The sequence below is a fragment of the Leucopleurus acutus genome (genome assembly GCF_964270905.1).
Source record: "Leucopleurus acutus genome assembly, chromosome: 19".
NCBI classification, from domain to species: Eukaryota; Metazoa; Chordata; class Mammalia; order Artiodactyla; family Delphinidae; genus Leucopleurus; species Leucopleurus acutus.
In genome coordinates, this window is record NC_139161.1 from 24,515,081 (window position 1) to 24,530,926 (window position 15,846).

Here is a 15,846-nt window from a genome sequence, read left to right on the forward strand (position 1 = left end):
ACAGGACCTTTGCACATCTGTTCCTCTTGCTTCCCCAGCATTTTCCCCATGCCCTCTCCAGAATCCATCCTTTTGTTCTTCGAAGGCTGCTACACAAATGTGATTTCCTTAGGGAGGCCTTCCCCCCTCGTCTCTCCCACCAGACCAGTTTCCTTGTCATACCTAGTCATGGTACTTCTCACAGTGGGTGGTTGTACATTCATTTGCCAGGTTGTCTGATTGGCTTCCGCCTCCCTCATCAGACTGTGAGCAACACGAGAGCAGGAGCCTGGTCTCCCTCTGCCCACCGTTGTACCTAACAGAGTGCCTGGTAGGCGACGGGCACTCAATAAATGTTGACTGAATGTAGCAAATGAGACATGTGTAAAGTACCTGATAGTACATAAAGTTGGCTCGTTATTGTTATTCAGGGAAGGCTTCCTGGAGGGGGTGGGGTTTGAGCAGGACCTTGAGGCCCTGGGGAGTCGGGGGTGGGCAGAGCAAAGGCGAAGCTCCTGGCTTGGAGGGCCTGGACAAGCCACACCTTTGCCTCTCGCCTCATTTCTCATTTGTAAAACGGGCTAGGGTTAGATAAAATGACAGGCGGCTCAGAGCTTTCCACGGCCCTGGCATCCTCACAGCCCTCCATCTTCTACTCAAGAGGGTTAACCCCCACAGCTGGTCTAGATCCAGCCGGGACGGCCCAGTTTTGTGTACAGACTCGTGTCCCCCTCTCCGGTCTGCAGTCCCTCAGTCGACCACCGGGCGGCGCTCGGAGACCAGCCGCGTGGCCTGCGGTCCCCGCGAAGACGCACCCGCGGCTTGTCGGGTGCCCGGGCCCGCCCCTCGCAGCCTCCCTCCCGCCCTCCCTTCCTGTCCGCGGCGTCCGGGCGGTCGGCCGCCAGCAGCCATGCAGGGCGCGCGGGCCTGGCGGTGCCGCGGCCTCTTGCTGACCCGCTCCGCGCCGGGCCTCGCCGCAAGCCGCAGGTATGCGCGGGCAAGGGGGCCGCTGCGCCTGCGGGGCCCCGGGGCCAGTCTTCCCGGCGCTGGTCCCCTGTGCCTGCCCGGCCACCTCCCCACCCCCGACCCTGTGCCTACTTCCCCGAGTCCGCTCCCTAGACCTGGCCCAGACAGTAACCCCCTCCTCCCTTCCTCCCCTCCAGCTGCAGGGCTAGCTTGCCCCAGAGACTCTGTTCTGACACCACCTCCTGGAAGCCCTCCTTGAACCCCAGTGCTGGGCCAAGAGTCCTTGTCCAAAAGCACCTTGGGCTGGCCTGTCTCAGTCCTTAATGCTGCAGGGGCCTGTCATTTCTGAGACCTGCCTTACAGTGCCACTGTCCCAGGCTGAGCCCCCTGAGATCAGGGCCAGTTTTCTGATTCTTTGGGGGTCATGGGGTGTCTGGCACAGGACCTGGCCCCCCAGAAGTGCCCAGTGGGTGGATGTTGAGTGAGGGAGTCCCTGATGCCGAGTTTCTTCTCATTGTCCCTCACCTGGCCCAGTCCCACACCCAGCAGCCGGCAGCCTCCCTGCCCAGATCACACCCAGGCAGGCATGCCAGAGGGATACCTCCAGCCCAGCCACCCTGGGGTGGGGCCCGGTGAGGGGAAGAGAATGGAGCCGGAAGGACCATTCCACTCACTGTGACTCGCCCTGACCTCACAGTCATCACCATTCCCACCGCCAGGTCTGAGAGGTTGGGGGAGACTAACCTGGCAGGGAGCCCCCAATGAGCCACCTTTCCTCACCCCCTGAAAAACACAAGGGGGAGCGCAAAGGCCACCGTCTCCCCCGTGGTTCAGAAAGGTGGGTTGGACTGGGAACAGGGGGTTCCAGGAGGGGTGCCAGAGGGCAGGGTGGGGTCAGGTGGGCCTCTGGGGGCGGTGTAGGGGGAGGCGGTGGAGACTCCTCACCTGACCTGCCTGCCCACGACAGGGGTAGCTCCTCCCAGGACAAGAACCGAAGCGTGACGGTCGGTAGTTTGGTGCCCATGTCGGCTGGAGGGAAGGGGAGCCGGACTAACTGCTCTTGGTCCACACCCCAGAAAGTCCCCAACCGCCTGATCAGTGAGAAGTCGCCGTACCTCCTGCAACATGCCTACAACCCTGTGGACTGGTGAGTCCCTCTCCTGATGCCCTCCCGGGGCAGCTGGATCCTCACCCCTCCTACCCCCCCACTGCCCACCCCTGCCCGGGCTAGTGAGTGATGCCCCACCCTGCCGGGCCTAGGTACCCCTGGGGGCAGGAAGCCTTCGACAAGGCCAGGAAAGAAAACAAGCCAATCTTCCTTTCAGGTACTGCGCCCACCTTCCCTGGGCTGGGTGAGGGGAGTGGTGGTGGATCAGGGAAGGGTCCCCTGGGCCTGGGGGCCTCCCAGGAATCTACAGGCCAGGGCCTCTCTGGCTCAGCCACGGCCCTTTGGCTGGCCCCCCTCTGACCAGTCACTGGTCCCCCCTGGCCCCGTGACCCCATTCCAGTGGGGTACTCCACCTGCCACTGGTGCCACCTGATGGAGGAGGAGTCCTTCCAGAACGAGGAGATTGGCCGCCTGCTCAGTGAGGACTTCGTCAGTGTGAAGGTTGACCGGGAAGAGCGGCCCGACGTGGACAAAGCCTATATGACCTTTGTGCAGGTGCGTGGTCTTCCCTTGGAGGGGCGGTTGCCCGTGCGCGTGGGGCCGCTCCCCTCACCTTGGCCCTGTCTCCGCCAGGCCACCAGCAGTGGTGGGGGCTGGCCCATGAGTGTGTGGTTGACTCCCAGCCTCCAGCCCTTCGTGGGGGGCACCTATTTTCCCCCTGAGGATGGCTTGACCCGAGTTGGCTTCCGCACAGTGTTGATGAGGATACGGGAGCAGGTGGGTGTGCGCTGGGGAGTGGGGGGCCGGGGGGTCAAGGGTGAGGGAACAAGGGCCCCCACCCGGTGCTGACCTCCAGGTCTGCCCCTGCCTCCCATAGTGGAAACAGAACAAGAGTCCCCTGCTGAAAACCAGCCAGCGTGTCACCACAGCTCTGCTGGCCCGGTCGGAGATCAGCATGGGTGACCGCCAGCTGCCACCCTCCGCTGCCACCACGAACAGCCGCTGCTTCCAGCAACTGGATGAGAGCTACGATGAGGAGTATGGCGGCTTCGCCGAGGCCCCCAAGTTCCCCACGCCAGGTCAGTGTCCCCCGCCCCGTGACCGCTCCAGCCCCGGCCTGGCCTTCTGAAGCCTACCCTAGTAAATGACCTCCTGACTCTCGTCTTGCCTAGCAACCTCCCACTCTCCTGTCTGGCCAGTGACCTCCTGAGCCCCAGCCTGTCTGTCAGTAGCTATCTAGTGAAGCCCTGACTTGTGGTCTTAGCAGGGACCTTCTAATACTGACCTAGGTAACGATCACCTGTCCTGTGGGTTGACCTCCTGACCCTCAGCCTGTCCAGAGAGACTGCCTGTTGCGTGAACCCCTAAGCCTAGCCTGGCCAAAGTCCTGATCACCCAGAGCTCGGCCCCTTTGTCCTCCCCGGTCTCTCACCGCTTGCTCTCGGTGTCTGCAGTGATCCTGAGCTTCCTGTTCTCCTACTGGCTCAGCCATCGGCTAACTCAGGATGGCGCTCGGGCCCAGCAGATGGCCTTGCACACCCTGAAGATGATGGCCAACGGGGGCATCCGAGACCATGTGGGGCAGGTGAGGGGGGGCTAGGCATTCCCTGGAGGGGGCCACAGGCGGCAGCGGGGTGGGGACAGCAGCTGGGATCGGCCTCCAGCCCCACGCTCCTCCTGGCACAGGGCTTCCACCGCTACTCCACCGACCGCCAGTGGCACGTCCCCCACTTTGAGAAGATGCTGTACGATCAGGCACAGCTCACGGTGGCCTATTCACAGGCCTTCCAGGTGACCCCCGATCCCAGCCCAGAGCAGAGACCCAGCCTGTCCTCCTAACGCCTGGCTGCCCCTTTGCAGGGCTTTCCTGGTGACTTGAGGCTCTCCCTTAACCTCAGCCCTAATTCTCTCTCATATGCCCACTACCCAGCTTTCCTCCCTCCCTTCCTGGGAGAAGGCTGACTGCCCCTTGTACCTAGTTCCCTCTGCTTACAGCCTCCTTCCTTCCCATCAGATCTCTGGTGATGAGTTCTACTCTGAAGTTGCCAAAGGCATCCTGCAGTACGTGGCTCGGAACCTGAGTCACCGGGTGTGTGTCCGCTAAGGCAGGCGGGTCTGGCTGCGGGAGGGCTCGGGGCCTCCACTGGCTGCCCTGAAGGCTGGGGCCAGCCAAGTCTCCCCTCCCCACAGTCTGGAGGCTTCTACAGTGCAGAGGACGGGGACTCGCCCCCAGAGCGGGGCATGAGGCCCAAAGAGGGTGCCTTCTACGTGTGGACAGCCAAAGAGGTCCAGCAGCTCCTCCCCGAGCCCGTGCTGGGCACCACCGAGCCTCTGACCTCAGGCCAGCTCCTCATGAAGCACTATGGGCTCACGGAGGCCGGCAACGTCAGCCCCGGTCAGGTGAGGACAGCTGGGTCACGGGAGGGGTCCTGGAGCCAGACAGGCAAGTGGACTCCTTCGGACAAGGGCTGTTTTCCTCAGGACCCAAAGGGGGAGCTGCAGGGCCAGAGCGTGCTGACCGTCCGGTATTCACTGGAGCTGACTGCTGCCCGCTTTGGCCTGGAAGTGGAGGCCGTACGGACCTTACTCAGCTCAGGCCTCGAGAAGCTTTTCCAGGCCCGGAAACATCGGCCAAAGCCGCACCTGGACAGCAAGATGTTGGCGGCCTGGAACGGTGGGGTGGCTGTCTGAGGCCTGATCCGTTTATAGAATTACCCTTCATAAGGGCCCTTATGTATGACAGGCACCTGCTAAACAGTAATTCTTCCTTTATCAGGTTCATTGTCCTTAATTTACAAATGAGCAAACTGAGAGTTACGGTAATCAAGAGTTACGGTAATCCACCCGAGGTCCCACACAGGGACAGGAGCCCAGCTCTGCCTGGCGCTGGAGCTCAGACTCTTACCCGCTTACCCTATTGCTCCAGGGAGGTGTCAGAGCTTGGGGGGTTGGGATGGACATACTGGGAGGGCCCCAGCCGGCGTCACAACCACTCGTGTCTCCTACCTCCAGGATTGATGGTGTCTGGCTTTGCTGTGACCGGGGCTGTCCTGGACCAGGAGAGGCTGATCAACTACGCCATCAGTGGTGCCAAGTTCCTGAAGCGGCACATGTTTGACGTGGCCAGTGGCCGCCTAATGCGGACCTGCTATGCAGGCTCTGGGGGGACCGTGGAGCACAGGTGGGGGGCCGGACAGTCCAGGAAGGCTTGCCTCCTTGGGCATCCCATGCTTTTCTCTCTTCCCCTCTTCTCTTCTCCGGGTGGGCACTAGTCCTGGCTCTACTTTCTGCCCGCTATGAGCTCTTAATCTCCCTGGGACCATTTGCTCATCTGGGAAATATGGGCTAACGGGGCCTACCCAAGAGCTAGATTTTGAGGGTTAAACAAAAGCACGTGATAAGGGCCTCCTCTGTGAAAGCTCCTCTCTCCCTGTCCTGTCTCCTCCCCAATGCCTGTCCCCCCAGCAACCCGCCCTGCTGGGGCTTCCTGGAGGACTACGCCTTCGTGGTGCGGGGCCTGCTGGACTTGTACGAGGCTTCACAGGAGAGCGCATGGCTCGAGTGGGCTCTGCGGCTGCAGGACACGCAGGACAGGCTCTTCTGGGACTCCCAGGGTGGCGGCTACTTCTGCAGTGAGGCTGAGCTGGGGGCTGGCCTGCCCCTGCGTCTGAAGGACGGTCAGTGAGGATGTGGAGCTGGCCCGGGGTCCTGGACCCAACCGGGGCTTGGTTTTTCCTGGGGGAGGCATAAGTGCAGTGTGGTGGTGAAGGGCCGGCATGGGCAGGGGCCAGGCCCTCCTGGGCTCACATCTTTACCACTCATTAACCGAGTGACATTGGGCTGGTCTCGTTGCATTTCAGAGCCTCAGATTCTTTTTTTTTTTTTTAACGAATCAATTAATTAATTAATTTATTTTTGGTTGCGTTGGGTCTTCGTTGCTGCGTGCGGGCTTTCTCTAGTTGGGGCGAGCAGGGGCTACTCTTTGTTGTGGCGCGTGGGCTTCTCATTGTGGTGGCTTCTCTTGCTGCGGAGCACGGGCTACAGGTGCATGGGCTTCAGTAGTTGTGGCTCGCGGGCTCTAGAGTACAGGCTCAGTAGTTGTGGTGCACGGGCTTAGTTGCTCCGCGGCATGTGGGATCTTCCCGGACCAGGGCTCAACCCTGTGTCTCCTGCATTGGCAGGCGGATGCTTAACCACTGCGCCACCAGGGAAGTCCCCTCAGATTCTTAATATGCAAAATGGAGCTAATGTTGGCATTCCCTTACATGGTTGACATGAAGATTGATGTAGCTATTCTGTGAGCATGCTTCGTGGCAGTGTGGCATGCCTAGATAGATTGAACAAGGCCAGCTTCATCCCTGCCCTCATAAAGCTTACTGTTCAGTAAGGGAGACAACTAACAGACGGTAACATTTAAAGCAAAAACACACACACGAATACATAGTTAAAACTGTGAGTGCCTTGGAGAAGTAGGAGCTGCCCACCAGGTACCCTGTTCCTGACTTTTCTCAGTGGCATTTAGCATCACCTGATGCCTCTGGTCTGTTAATGGTCTCCCCCCACTCAAATGTAAGTGTCTTGGAGGCAGGATGTTGTCCCTGCTTTATCCCCAGAATCTAGCGCGGGCCTGGTACATAATTAGGTGCTCAATAAACAGTAGCTGAATGACTGAAAGGGCCCTGAGAGAACAACGGTGGGGCCCAGCTGAGCCGGCGAGTCATTTAACCAAGGGCTGGAGGGCAAGATGGGGCCGTGTGATCCTGGAGGAGCAGGAGAGGGATTTCAGGTGGAGGGAACAGCCTGTGAGAGGCTCTGAGTGGGCAGCCTGTGCCCTGGAGGACAGGGCGGGCAGAGGTCAGCGTGTGAGGGGAGGATGCCCAGGTGGGGCTGGATCCCTGCAGGGTCTTGTAGGTGTGGCAAGGAGTGGAAGGCTCTGGTGAGTTTTGAGTGGGTTGTGATTTACTCTGGTTTAGGTTTAAGAATATTACTCGGACCGACGGTGGAGAAGGGAATAGGGGCAGGGGAAACAGGGTGGCCAGGTACGAAGCCGTTAGTGGCGTTGGTCCAGGCAAGCGTCAGCAAAGGCCCAGACGAGGTAGAAGTACGAGATGGGAGAAATGGTCAGGTTGGATCTATTCTGGTCACAGACCCTGCAGATTCACGATGGATTAAAAGTGGGAGGTGAGGGAGACGGAGGGAGGGGTAGCGATGGAGGTATCAGCAGGGAGATCGGGGAGCCTGGGAGCCAACAGCTCAGCCTGGAGCAGGTGGAGTTGAGGATGCGTGTGAGCGCGCAAAGGGTCAGTAACTGCTGGGGTCAGCATTATACTCTCAGACCTGGGGCATGAGCCGGCGGGCAGGGACTCCTCTACCCCATCCCTCCAGCTGCCCTGGCCACAGTCCTGGAGCAGGGTTCCGGGACCCGATGACCCTCCCTCTCAGCGCTTGCCCCCCATGCACCCTGCAGACCAGGATGGTGCGGAGCCCAGCGCCAACTCTGTGTCGGCCCATAACCTGCTTCGGCTGCACGGCTTCACGGGCCACAAGGACTGGATGCACAAGTGTGTGTGCCTATTGGCCGCCTTCTCTGAGCGCATGCGCCGTGTCCCCGTGGCGTTGCCTGAGATGGTCCGCGCCCTCTCAGCCCACCAGCAGACCCTCAAGCAGGTGGGGCACTTGGGCAGGGACCCTGGGTGGGAGGGGAGCTGGGGCTGCAATAGAGACATGGAGTGGAGTCCTAGGGGCTGTCCCCAGAGCTCAGGTCCATGAATGTGTGGCCCTGTGTGAGTGTGTGTATAGGTGTCTCCGAGGGAATGTCTGTAAGGCTGCTCAGAGCAGATGGGGGAGTCTGTGCGAGTGTGTGTCTGAAGCAGGCCTGCGGCACGGACAGGTGCCTGTGTGAGGGCCTGTGGCTGGGGCTGTCAGAGGAAGGGGTTAACTATGGGTCCCTGTGGCTGCTGACGTGTTTCTCTGAGGCGTCTGTGTGCCTCTGTGATTCTCTGTGTGTCGGTGTATTTGGGTCAGCGGTACAGTGCATGCAGACATATGCTTGTCTGTGTGTAAGTCTCTATGTGTGTTACCGCTGTGCGTGTGCCTCTGGTGTGCATGACTCTGGAGTGGAGGTCTGTGACTGTGTGCCTGGCTTTCTGAGTGTGCGCTGGTGTGAGTGAGTGTGTGTGCCCCGTGTTCGGGCTAGCCTGCTTATATTTGCATGTTTGTCTATATATCTCTGCCTCGTGTGTGTGTGTGTGTGTGTGTGTGTGTGTGCGTGTTCTCACCTGCTGAGCAGTGAATCCAATGCGGCCTCCTGGCGCTGGTCTGGGGGATGCTGAGCTGAGTCCCCATTTCTTCTTAGGCATATAGGGTGGCTGGCAGGAGGATGGGGAAGCCCCGGCAGGTCTGGGTCCAGCCCCTCTGCACCTGTCACTGGAGTTACCTTTCTGTTCTGGCCAGATCGTGATCTGTGGAGACCCCCAGGCCAAGGACACCAAGGCTCTGTTGCAGTGTGTCCACTCCATCTACATCCCTAACAAGGTTTGGTCTGTGAGCCTGGCCCCACCCTCTTCCTCCCCTACCAGGGCCCCCTCCCCTCCTCAGCTCCCCAGTATCTCTGGCTCCTTTGAAGGCCTGGGGAGAAGACACCCACTAGTGGGCCCTGCCGGTGTCCCAGTGCCCCCAGGTGACCCTCTCTGCCACTCTCCCAGGTGCTGATTCTGGCCGATGGGGACCCCTCGAGCTTCCTGTGCCGCCAGCTGCCCTTCCTGAGTACCCTGCGACGGCTAGAAGACCAGGCCACTGCCTACGTGTGTGAGAACCAGGCCTGCTCGATGCCCATCACCGAGCCCTGTGAACTACGGAAACTGCTTCATCAGTGACTGCCTCCCCCACCTCGGGCTGGGGCGGAAGGTGGAGCTTCCCAGCTGGCCAGAGACTCAGGCCCTGCAGGGCCTCCCAGAGCCTGCGGCCATCCCTGAGCACACTGTCACCAGGTGACCTCGGCCGTCCTCGCTGCCCCACCATGGGCACCCACTTACCCTGGAATAAACCTAACAGCGTCCTGCGGGAACCTCAGGGCCTCAGCCTTGCTTATAAGAGAGGGGCCTCGGGCTCCAGCACGGGAGCCAGCAGCCCAGGTCCCCTTTTCTGGGAGCCCCTAGCTGCCCCCTCTGCTTCCTTGGATTCCTTTTTCACCTTCAAAGGTCACCAGGCTGACTCTGCCCCGCTCTATGGTCATTGCAACCTGAGTAAAGCTGGGGTCAGGGGACCAGTAATGACCACCAGTGGTGTGGGTGTGTACTTGCACGGGAGGGGAAAGGCCAATCCTTGCCCTCAGGCAGGGTTAAGAAAGGGGCCTGCCCTCCCTTCCCATTGTCTCCTCCAATTTTAAGCTGGGGAAGAGGCAGGGGGATGCTTCATATAAGGTTTTATTTTTCATGGAATTTGCATATGTTCTGGTCCATTATGGGAGCTGCTCTTATCAGGACCTAGGACATTTCTTTTGGGGTATCCGTCCAGCTCCTAGCCTTCCTGCAGGAGGTCATATGGTCCATCCCCCTGCCTTCACTTAAGTCCCGGGAAAGAGTTTTCTTTCATTTGCAGCATCCGTTGGGTTGGAAGTCCTTCTCCAAACCTGAGTCCTTCCTGCTTTAGGGAAAGCCTCTGCCTTCCTGTGATCTCCTCCTGTTCCCTCAATGTTGGGAGATACTCACAAGCCCCGTCCTTGGCACCCAACATCTTCATAGGCCCTGGAACCCCCATCTAGTTTTCACCGGGGGAGGGGACTGGGAAGCATGCTTTGGGAAGGGCAAGTGTAGGATAATGGGGCTGACCCCCAACCCTGGGCCCTTTGGGGGTCTGATGAGCCTAGGCACCCTTGTAGCCTCAGAGCCAAGCAGTAGAGAGAGCCAGAAGAGGCCGCTAGAGATGAGATCTGAACAGGGCCACTGCTTGTGGGGACATCAACAGTGGGGAGGAGCTGGGCTGGAAGGAGCTGGGAGACTGGACTGAATCACTCCAAGGTCTGCTCAGGACCACAGCCACCCCCTGCATACTGTCAATCATAGCCGCATACGGTCAACGGGACCTGGGTCTGGGCAGCTGGGCCCTTGGTGCAAGCCACCGGCCCATCTGGGGAGGACTAGGGCTCCAGCCAGCAAGGTCAGCTGTCCCCTTGCTGGCTGGACCCTGTTCAGCCTAGCCAGGAAGTCTGGGGGCTGGGCAAGCAGAACCTGATCTGGTGGGCAGTAAGGAGGGAGGGTGCAGCATGGTGAAGCACAGGTGGCCTTTTTGGCAGCCCCAGCCCTGGCTTTGGAAAGGGCTAGGCAGTTTGCAAAGCCCTCTTGTCCATTGACCCTCATGAATGAGGTGGCAAGGCAGGTACCTTTGGCCTCATATGGATAGATGTTCAAGGCTCAGAGAGGGTAAGAGCCTGGCCTGAAACCGTTCAACATATCTCATTCATTCTGGGCTCTTCAGCGTGCAGTAAAGACCACTAAGCCTTCCTCTTCCCCCAGGAGGTCCAGCTGTGAAGGAGGGTGCGTTTGGTGTTTTCTGCCCCTCCATCCCATCTTCCTTCTGCTCTGTGTCTCCTCTTTTCCTTCCCCAGGTATCAGGCATGCGCCTGACAATGGGATTTAGTAAATGGGTTCAGAGGAAGGAGTTAGGGCCTTAAAGGGTTAGTTCTCTCGGGAGTGCTTGCATTTTCTAAAGAGGGCAGGGCTGAGCGTAAGTCTTGCTCAGATGTGGGGTTTTAAGTCTTCAGCCTCTCGTCTCCTTTGCTGGTCCCTCTTGTTCTGCTGGTAGGACTGTCCTGGAGGAACTGTGGGCCAGGGCCATTGGAGACAGGGCCTCATAGTTTGGGCAGTCACTTAAGTAATTTCATCACCTCCTGGAGCCTCAGTTTCCTTATCTAAAAAATACCACCCAACTCCCAGCTCCCACCCAGCCACCAACTCCCAAGGCTGTGAGTTGACTAAGTAGGACAGCGTATCATTGCTGAGCAGAGAGCATCCCCTATGGGAAGATTCTCTTAGTTCCTGAGGGAGCCGTCCTGGCTGTGAGGGAGGTGTAAATGGCAGTGGGCTGGAGGGGCTGGTGGAGCAGGACCTATATGGGTGTTCTCCCCTAAAATCAGAGGAGATCTTAGACAGCTCTTAGACCAGCTGCGACCCAAAGAAAGGAATTTCTTATCCCTCCCATTCCCCGTGTCTGCCTGAGGTTAGTTATTCATCTAACAGAGATTTATTAAGCACCTACTGTGTGCCAAACTGGTGAGCAAAATGGACATAGCCTCTGCCCTCAGGGAATATAGAGCCTAGAGGGGAAGAGACCCATTTCCTGCAAATACAGACATAAGCCCGGGCTGGGCCGCGCGCGCTGAGGCTATGGGCTCTGGTCTGATCTAGTACTGTGTCCTCAGCACCTTGGCACTTAGTAGGCACTGTGTTACTTACTCAAAGGAGGCCGCCCTGAGGAGGTGATGTCAGAGCTGAGACTTGGAGGGTGGGTATTAAAGACGGTCTCATGGCTCCCTTTGCCTTCCTCGTGGGTCCTGTCTCCCTCCTTACCTCCTCCACTCAGGCCAACGGTGAGCATCTCTGACAGGGATATCAGAATGTCCCGGTGTCCCGCACAGGGGTCAGGGTGCCTTAGGTGGCCCTGAGCACTGGGATGATTTGCTCAGATGGTGCATGTATCTGCCCCCCTTTTTGCGTATGTTCTAGAACTGAGTTCAGCCCAGAGATGGGGGTTGGGGGTTAGGGGGTGGTCTGGATGGTGGAGGAAGGTGTGGGGCCTGCTGACCATCAGGAAACCTGACCATTGGGCTGGGCAAGCCTCTCTGGCCTCATTTTCCCCTCTGTTAAGAGGGAGTGATTGGAGTCATTACCTACGGTGCCAGCCGTGGGGCCTCTTGATCCTGTCTGGGAAGGGCAGGCCACTAGGCAGACTGCGGACCAGCGAGAGGGAAGGTGTCAGACACGAGGGCAAACCATAAATAGGCCCCTCTCCCAGAAGACCACTGAAAGTTCAAGACTGGCGCGGGCACACGCGGAATGAGGGCAGAGACTCCCGCCAGGAGAGAAAGGCACTTAAGGGAACTGCTCATTAGCATGAAATGCAAATGAGCCCGGCCTCATTTGCACAACTCGGCGCAGGATTTGGCGAAAGGGCAACCTAGGAGGCAGAAACCGCTCTGCCCTCCCTACTGCACTCCCCGCAACCCGCCCGGGAGGGGGCTGAGACACGCACCCCACTCGGCGGGAGCCGTGGGTGGCGCAGCCCTAGGGGAGCAAAAAACGCCAGGGAGTCGGGGGTGGGGGTGGGTGGATGGCGGGTGTAGGAGGTCATCCGGTCCATCCCTCTGCCTCTCCTCAGTGGCGTAAGTGGCCCCGAAGTCTCAGGAGAGGGAACTGACTTCCTTGGTTCCGCTGTGTCTACCTCCCGCAGAGGTGGGGATGCCCTCCCCGCCGCACTTCACCCCAGCGCCCACAACCCCGCTCCCGGGTACCCACAGCCTTTAGGGGTAGAGCTGGCGGCAAGAGGGAGCTGGGGCGCAGAGATCCCGGGGACTCAGGAAGGAGAGGCGGGAGGAGGGCCGGGGTCCACGTGCGTGCGCGCGCGTGGGTAGCAGCAGACCATCGAGGACCAGCTCCTGGTAGGGTGCAGATGTGCAAGGAGAGTAGCCCCGCCAATCTCCTGTCCTGCGGACAGCCTCCCCATGAGCTATTTTGGAACTCGGGAATGAGAAACTGAGGCACGGAGTGCGGGCTTGGTGGAACTTTGCAGGTTCAGAGTCGGCAAAGCCCAGATCTATGCTTCTGCCTCCTCCCACACACTCGAGACCCTGGCAGGTCCCCTCGCAGGAACATCCCTCTGCTCCGCAGCTGCTCTTGGAGATCCGGGCTCTGGGTCCGGCGTGACCTGCCTGGGGCCACGTGTTCAAGCACGAAGCCCTCTCCTGAAGCTCAGGAGTGTCAACATGAGATCAGGGTCAGAGGGTTAGTGTTAGGAGATTAGGGTCAAAGCCGCAGAAATGGACCTGGGAGGAGCAACAAGAAGCTCAAGAGGTTGGTGGAGGCCACACCCAGACCTTGATGCCTCAGCCGTCCCTGGGCTCCGCCCGTTTTCCTAAGACCAGCCTCCGCCAGCCTGAAGCCCTACCCCCGGGACTTCCCGCTCCGCTCGCCCCTTCCTCAGTCCCGCTCCCAGGCTCAACTCCAGGGTGGGATATTAATCGGGTAGAGACCCAGGATTTCGCTCTAGGACCCTGGTCACACCCCTCACACCGGGCTGTCTGCCTTCCTTCTGCACCGGGCCCGCCCAGAGCTGAGCCCCGCCCTCCGGCTGCGGTCCAATTCTGGGGTCTTGGACAAAGGATGCCCGGGGGCCGGCGGCGCTATCCCAGGACCCCGCGCCAAATACTCTGATTCCCTGGGGCTCCCTCCAGAGGAGTCCCAGAGCCCCCACTGGCCAATAAGAAAGTGGGTTCGGTCTGGGTAGCCGTCTAATTGGATCCAGTCTTCGGGAGCGGACACCAGGGCCAAGGGGAGGGGAGAGGGGCGGTCCCGGGCTTTGGGGTGGGAACCGGATTCCAGCTGTGGCTCTCTCCCCGGTGCCCCCGCCCGCACTGCCACGGCAGCCGGCCAATGGGAGTGCGGCTCGGGGCCGGCGGCGCGCGGCGATTGGCTGCGAGCCTGGCTGGGGAGAGGCGGGGCCGAGGCTTGAAGTTGGAGTGAGGGATCCAGCTGTGGTGTGCGCCGGGCTCCTCGCCGCCGCTTTCGCTTGCTCGCTCCGCGTCTCGGCCGGAGGAGGCGGCAGTGGTGCCGGCGACAGCTACGGCAGCGGCAGCCACCGCGGCGGCTGCGGCGGCGGCATCTCCGCCTCCACCCCTGCCCGGGACGGCCCCCCACCACCTCCCCGCCCCTCCTGGACCGTGAGCCCGCCGCCGGGTGGAGAAGGGAGCCGCCCCCCACCCCCTCCAAACCCACCCCCAAAGAGATTCCTCCTCCCCTCCCCCGCCGCCGCTGGCGCGGAGCCGGGACGATGCTGACCCCTTAGATCCTGCTCCAGCTGCGCCGCGGGAAGAGGGGGCGCCCCTCCCCGGCCCCCCTCACCCTCCGCCCCCCTTTCGCTCTCCCCCTTTTGGGGCCGCTTCGCCGAAGGTAGTGCCGAATCTGGCGACCGGAGCCTGGGCGCGAAGCGAAGAAGCCGGAACAAAGTGAGGGGGAGCCGGCCCGGGGGGGCCCAGAAGCCCTGGGGAAGCGGGACTCGCGCCGGGCGGGGCTTCCCTGCGACCCGGCGCCCCGCGGGCAGCATGCCCCTGCGGGCAGGGGGAGCTGGGCTGAACTGGCCCCCCCGGGGGCTCAGCCTGCGCCCTAGAGCTCCCCAGATGCGCCCCCGCCGGGGCCCCCCGGTTGCGTGAGGACACCTTCTCTGAGGGGCGCCCCTTGCCCCTCTCGAAACCACCCGGGGCCCCAGCTGGCCAGAGGATGGACGAGGAGGAGGATGGAGCGGGCGCCGAGGAGTCAGGACAGCCCCGGGGCTTCATGCAGCTCAACGACCTGTCGGGGGCCGTGGGCCGGCCAGGGCCGGGGTCGGCGGAAAAGGACCCGGGCAGCGTGGACTCCGAGGCGGAGGGGCTGCCGTACCCTGCACTGGCCCCGGTGGTTTTCTTCTACTTGAGCCAGGACAGCCGCCCGCGGAGCTGGTGTCTCCGCACGGTCTGTAACCCATATCCTCCGGGGCACGACTGCCGGGCTGGGGGGCCGCAGGGGGGCGGGCCGCGCCGCCTGAGGGGACCAAAAGCCAGGTGAGTCGGAGAAGTGAGCCCGGAAGGTGGGCAGATGAGAGGGGGGCTGCAAAGGAGGGTAGGGGGCTTCGGAGTAGGAGCGGAGACAGGAGCAGGTTTGGCTGATACCCCAGGCGAGCCCCACCTCGGTGCCCACACCTCAGTCCTCCTTGGGGTGTTGGGATCCAGGCCAGGAAAAGAGAGGAGACGTGCCCCACTGGTGTGCAGCTGGATGCTCTCCAGATGTGGGCAGGGGAGGGTCGTCATCCTCCAGATGTGGGGAGCTTCGGGAGCCTGGGAGCTCTATTCCGCCCGCCGCCGGTTAGCGAGCTGGGTTTGGTTTCCGAGTTTGGGGGGTGGGGTGGGGAGGAAGCTGCGGGGACGGGGGAGGGGGGGGACCGCAATCTCCTGGGTTTCCCTCCTGCCCCAGCTCCAAAGTTTGCGGTGGATTCTAGGGTCTGATTCCCCCACCCCACCCCACCGGCACCCGCCCCGACCTGGTCCTTGAGGCTGACGTTTTTACTGCCCCTGAGGGAGATGTTGGGGGGCGGGGACCAGGTCCTAAACCCCCACCCCCACCCCCTCCCCGTGGCTTGGAGGCACAATGAGGAGATTCCGGCGGCGGCTGATGTCAGGGGTGCAGAATGAGAAAAAGATGTGATGGAGGAAAGCCGTCTGCCCCCAGAGCCGGGGTAGAGACCCTTTCAGTAGGAGCCCAATGCTTAGAGTGCCTCCGTTTCCCCCAGTTCTTTATTCAATGCGGGGTGCTTAAGGCTGGGTTGGGGAGTTTTGTACCACATTTTTTCTTGTGGAGGGAAAGGCTGGCAGGAGCTTTGGCAAGCGGGGGATGGGATTAAGCCGGTCCAAGCTACCCATCCCCTTTCTATGGCAGTGCTCCCGCCTGATTACAGAGCAGGTATGGGAGACCGCAGCCTTCCAAGAAAGTATTGGGGGGACAGTGAGACTCTGAGCCGGTTCACTGGGGAAGACTCGGGTCCAGCACCCC

General features: G+C 60.9%; 2 protein-coding genes across 31 annotated transcripts in view; both read left to right on the forward strand.

Annotated features, from left to right (window-relative positions):
• The first annotated feature begins 873 nt into the window (after positions 1–873).
• SPATA20 (spermatogenesis associated 20) lies at positions 874–9,086 on the forward strand. The gene is made up of 16 exons (XM_082860681.1): positions 874–966; positions 1,913–2,092; positions 2,206–2,270; positions 2,454–2,608; positions 2,687–2,830; positions 2,931–3,132; positions 3,508–3,638; positions 3,740–3,844; positions 4,068–4,142; positions 4,244–4,453; positions 4,535–4,727; positions 5,066–5,234; positions 5,519–5,730; positions 7,521–7,720; positions 8,507–8,587; positions 8,758–9,086. The coding sequence occupies exons 1-16, from the start codon at positions 890–892 to the stop codon at positions 8,926–8,928; spliced, it is 2,370 nt and encodes a 789-aa protein (XP_082716807.1). The 5' UTR covers positions 874–889; the 3' UTR covers positions 8,929–9,086.
• Positions 9,087–14,541: 5,455 nt separating this feature from the next.
• The window catches only part of CACNA1G (calcium voltage-gated channel subunit alpha1 G), a gene marked incomplete at both ends in the record, with an annotated part of 61,679 nt that continues 60,374 nt past the window's right edge, over positions 14,542–15,846 (forward strand). For all 30 annotated transcript variants that reach the window (XM_082861700.1, XM_082861682.1, XM_082861696.1 and 27 more), the window contains one exon: positions 14,542–14,776. In XM_082861700.1, the coding sequence (XP_082717826.1) occupies positions 14,542–14,776 (235 nt within the window). The remainder of the gene's footprint in view (positions 14,777–15,846) is intronic.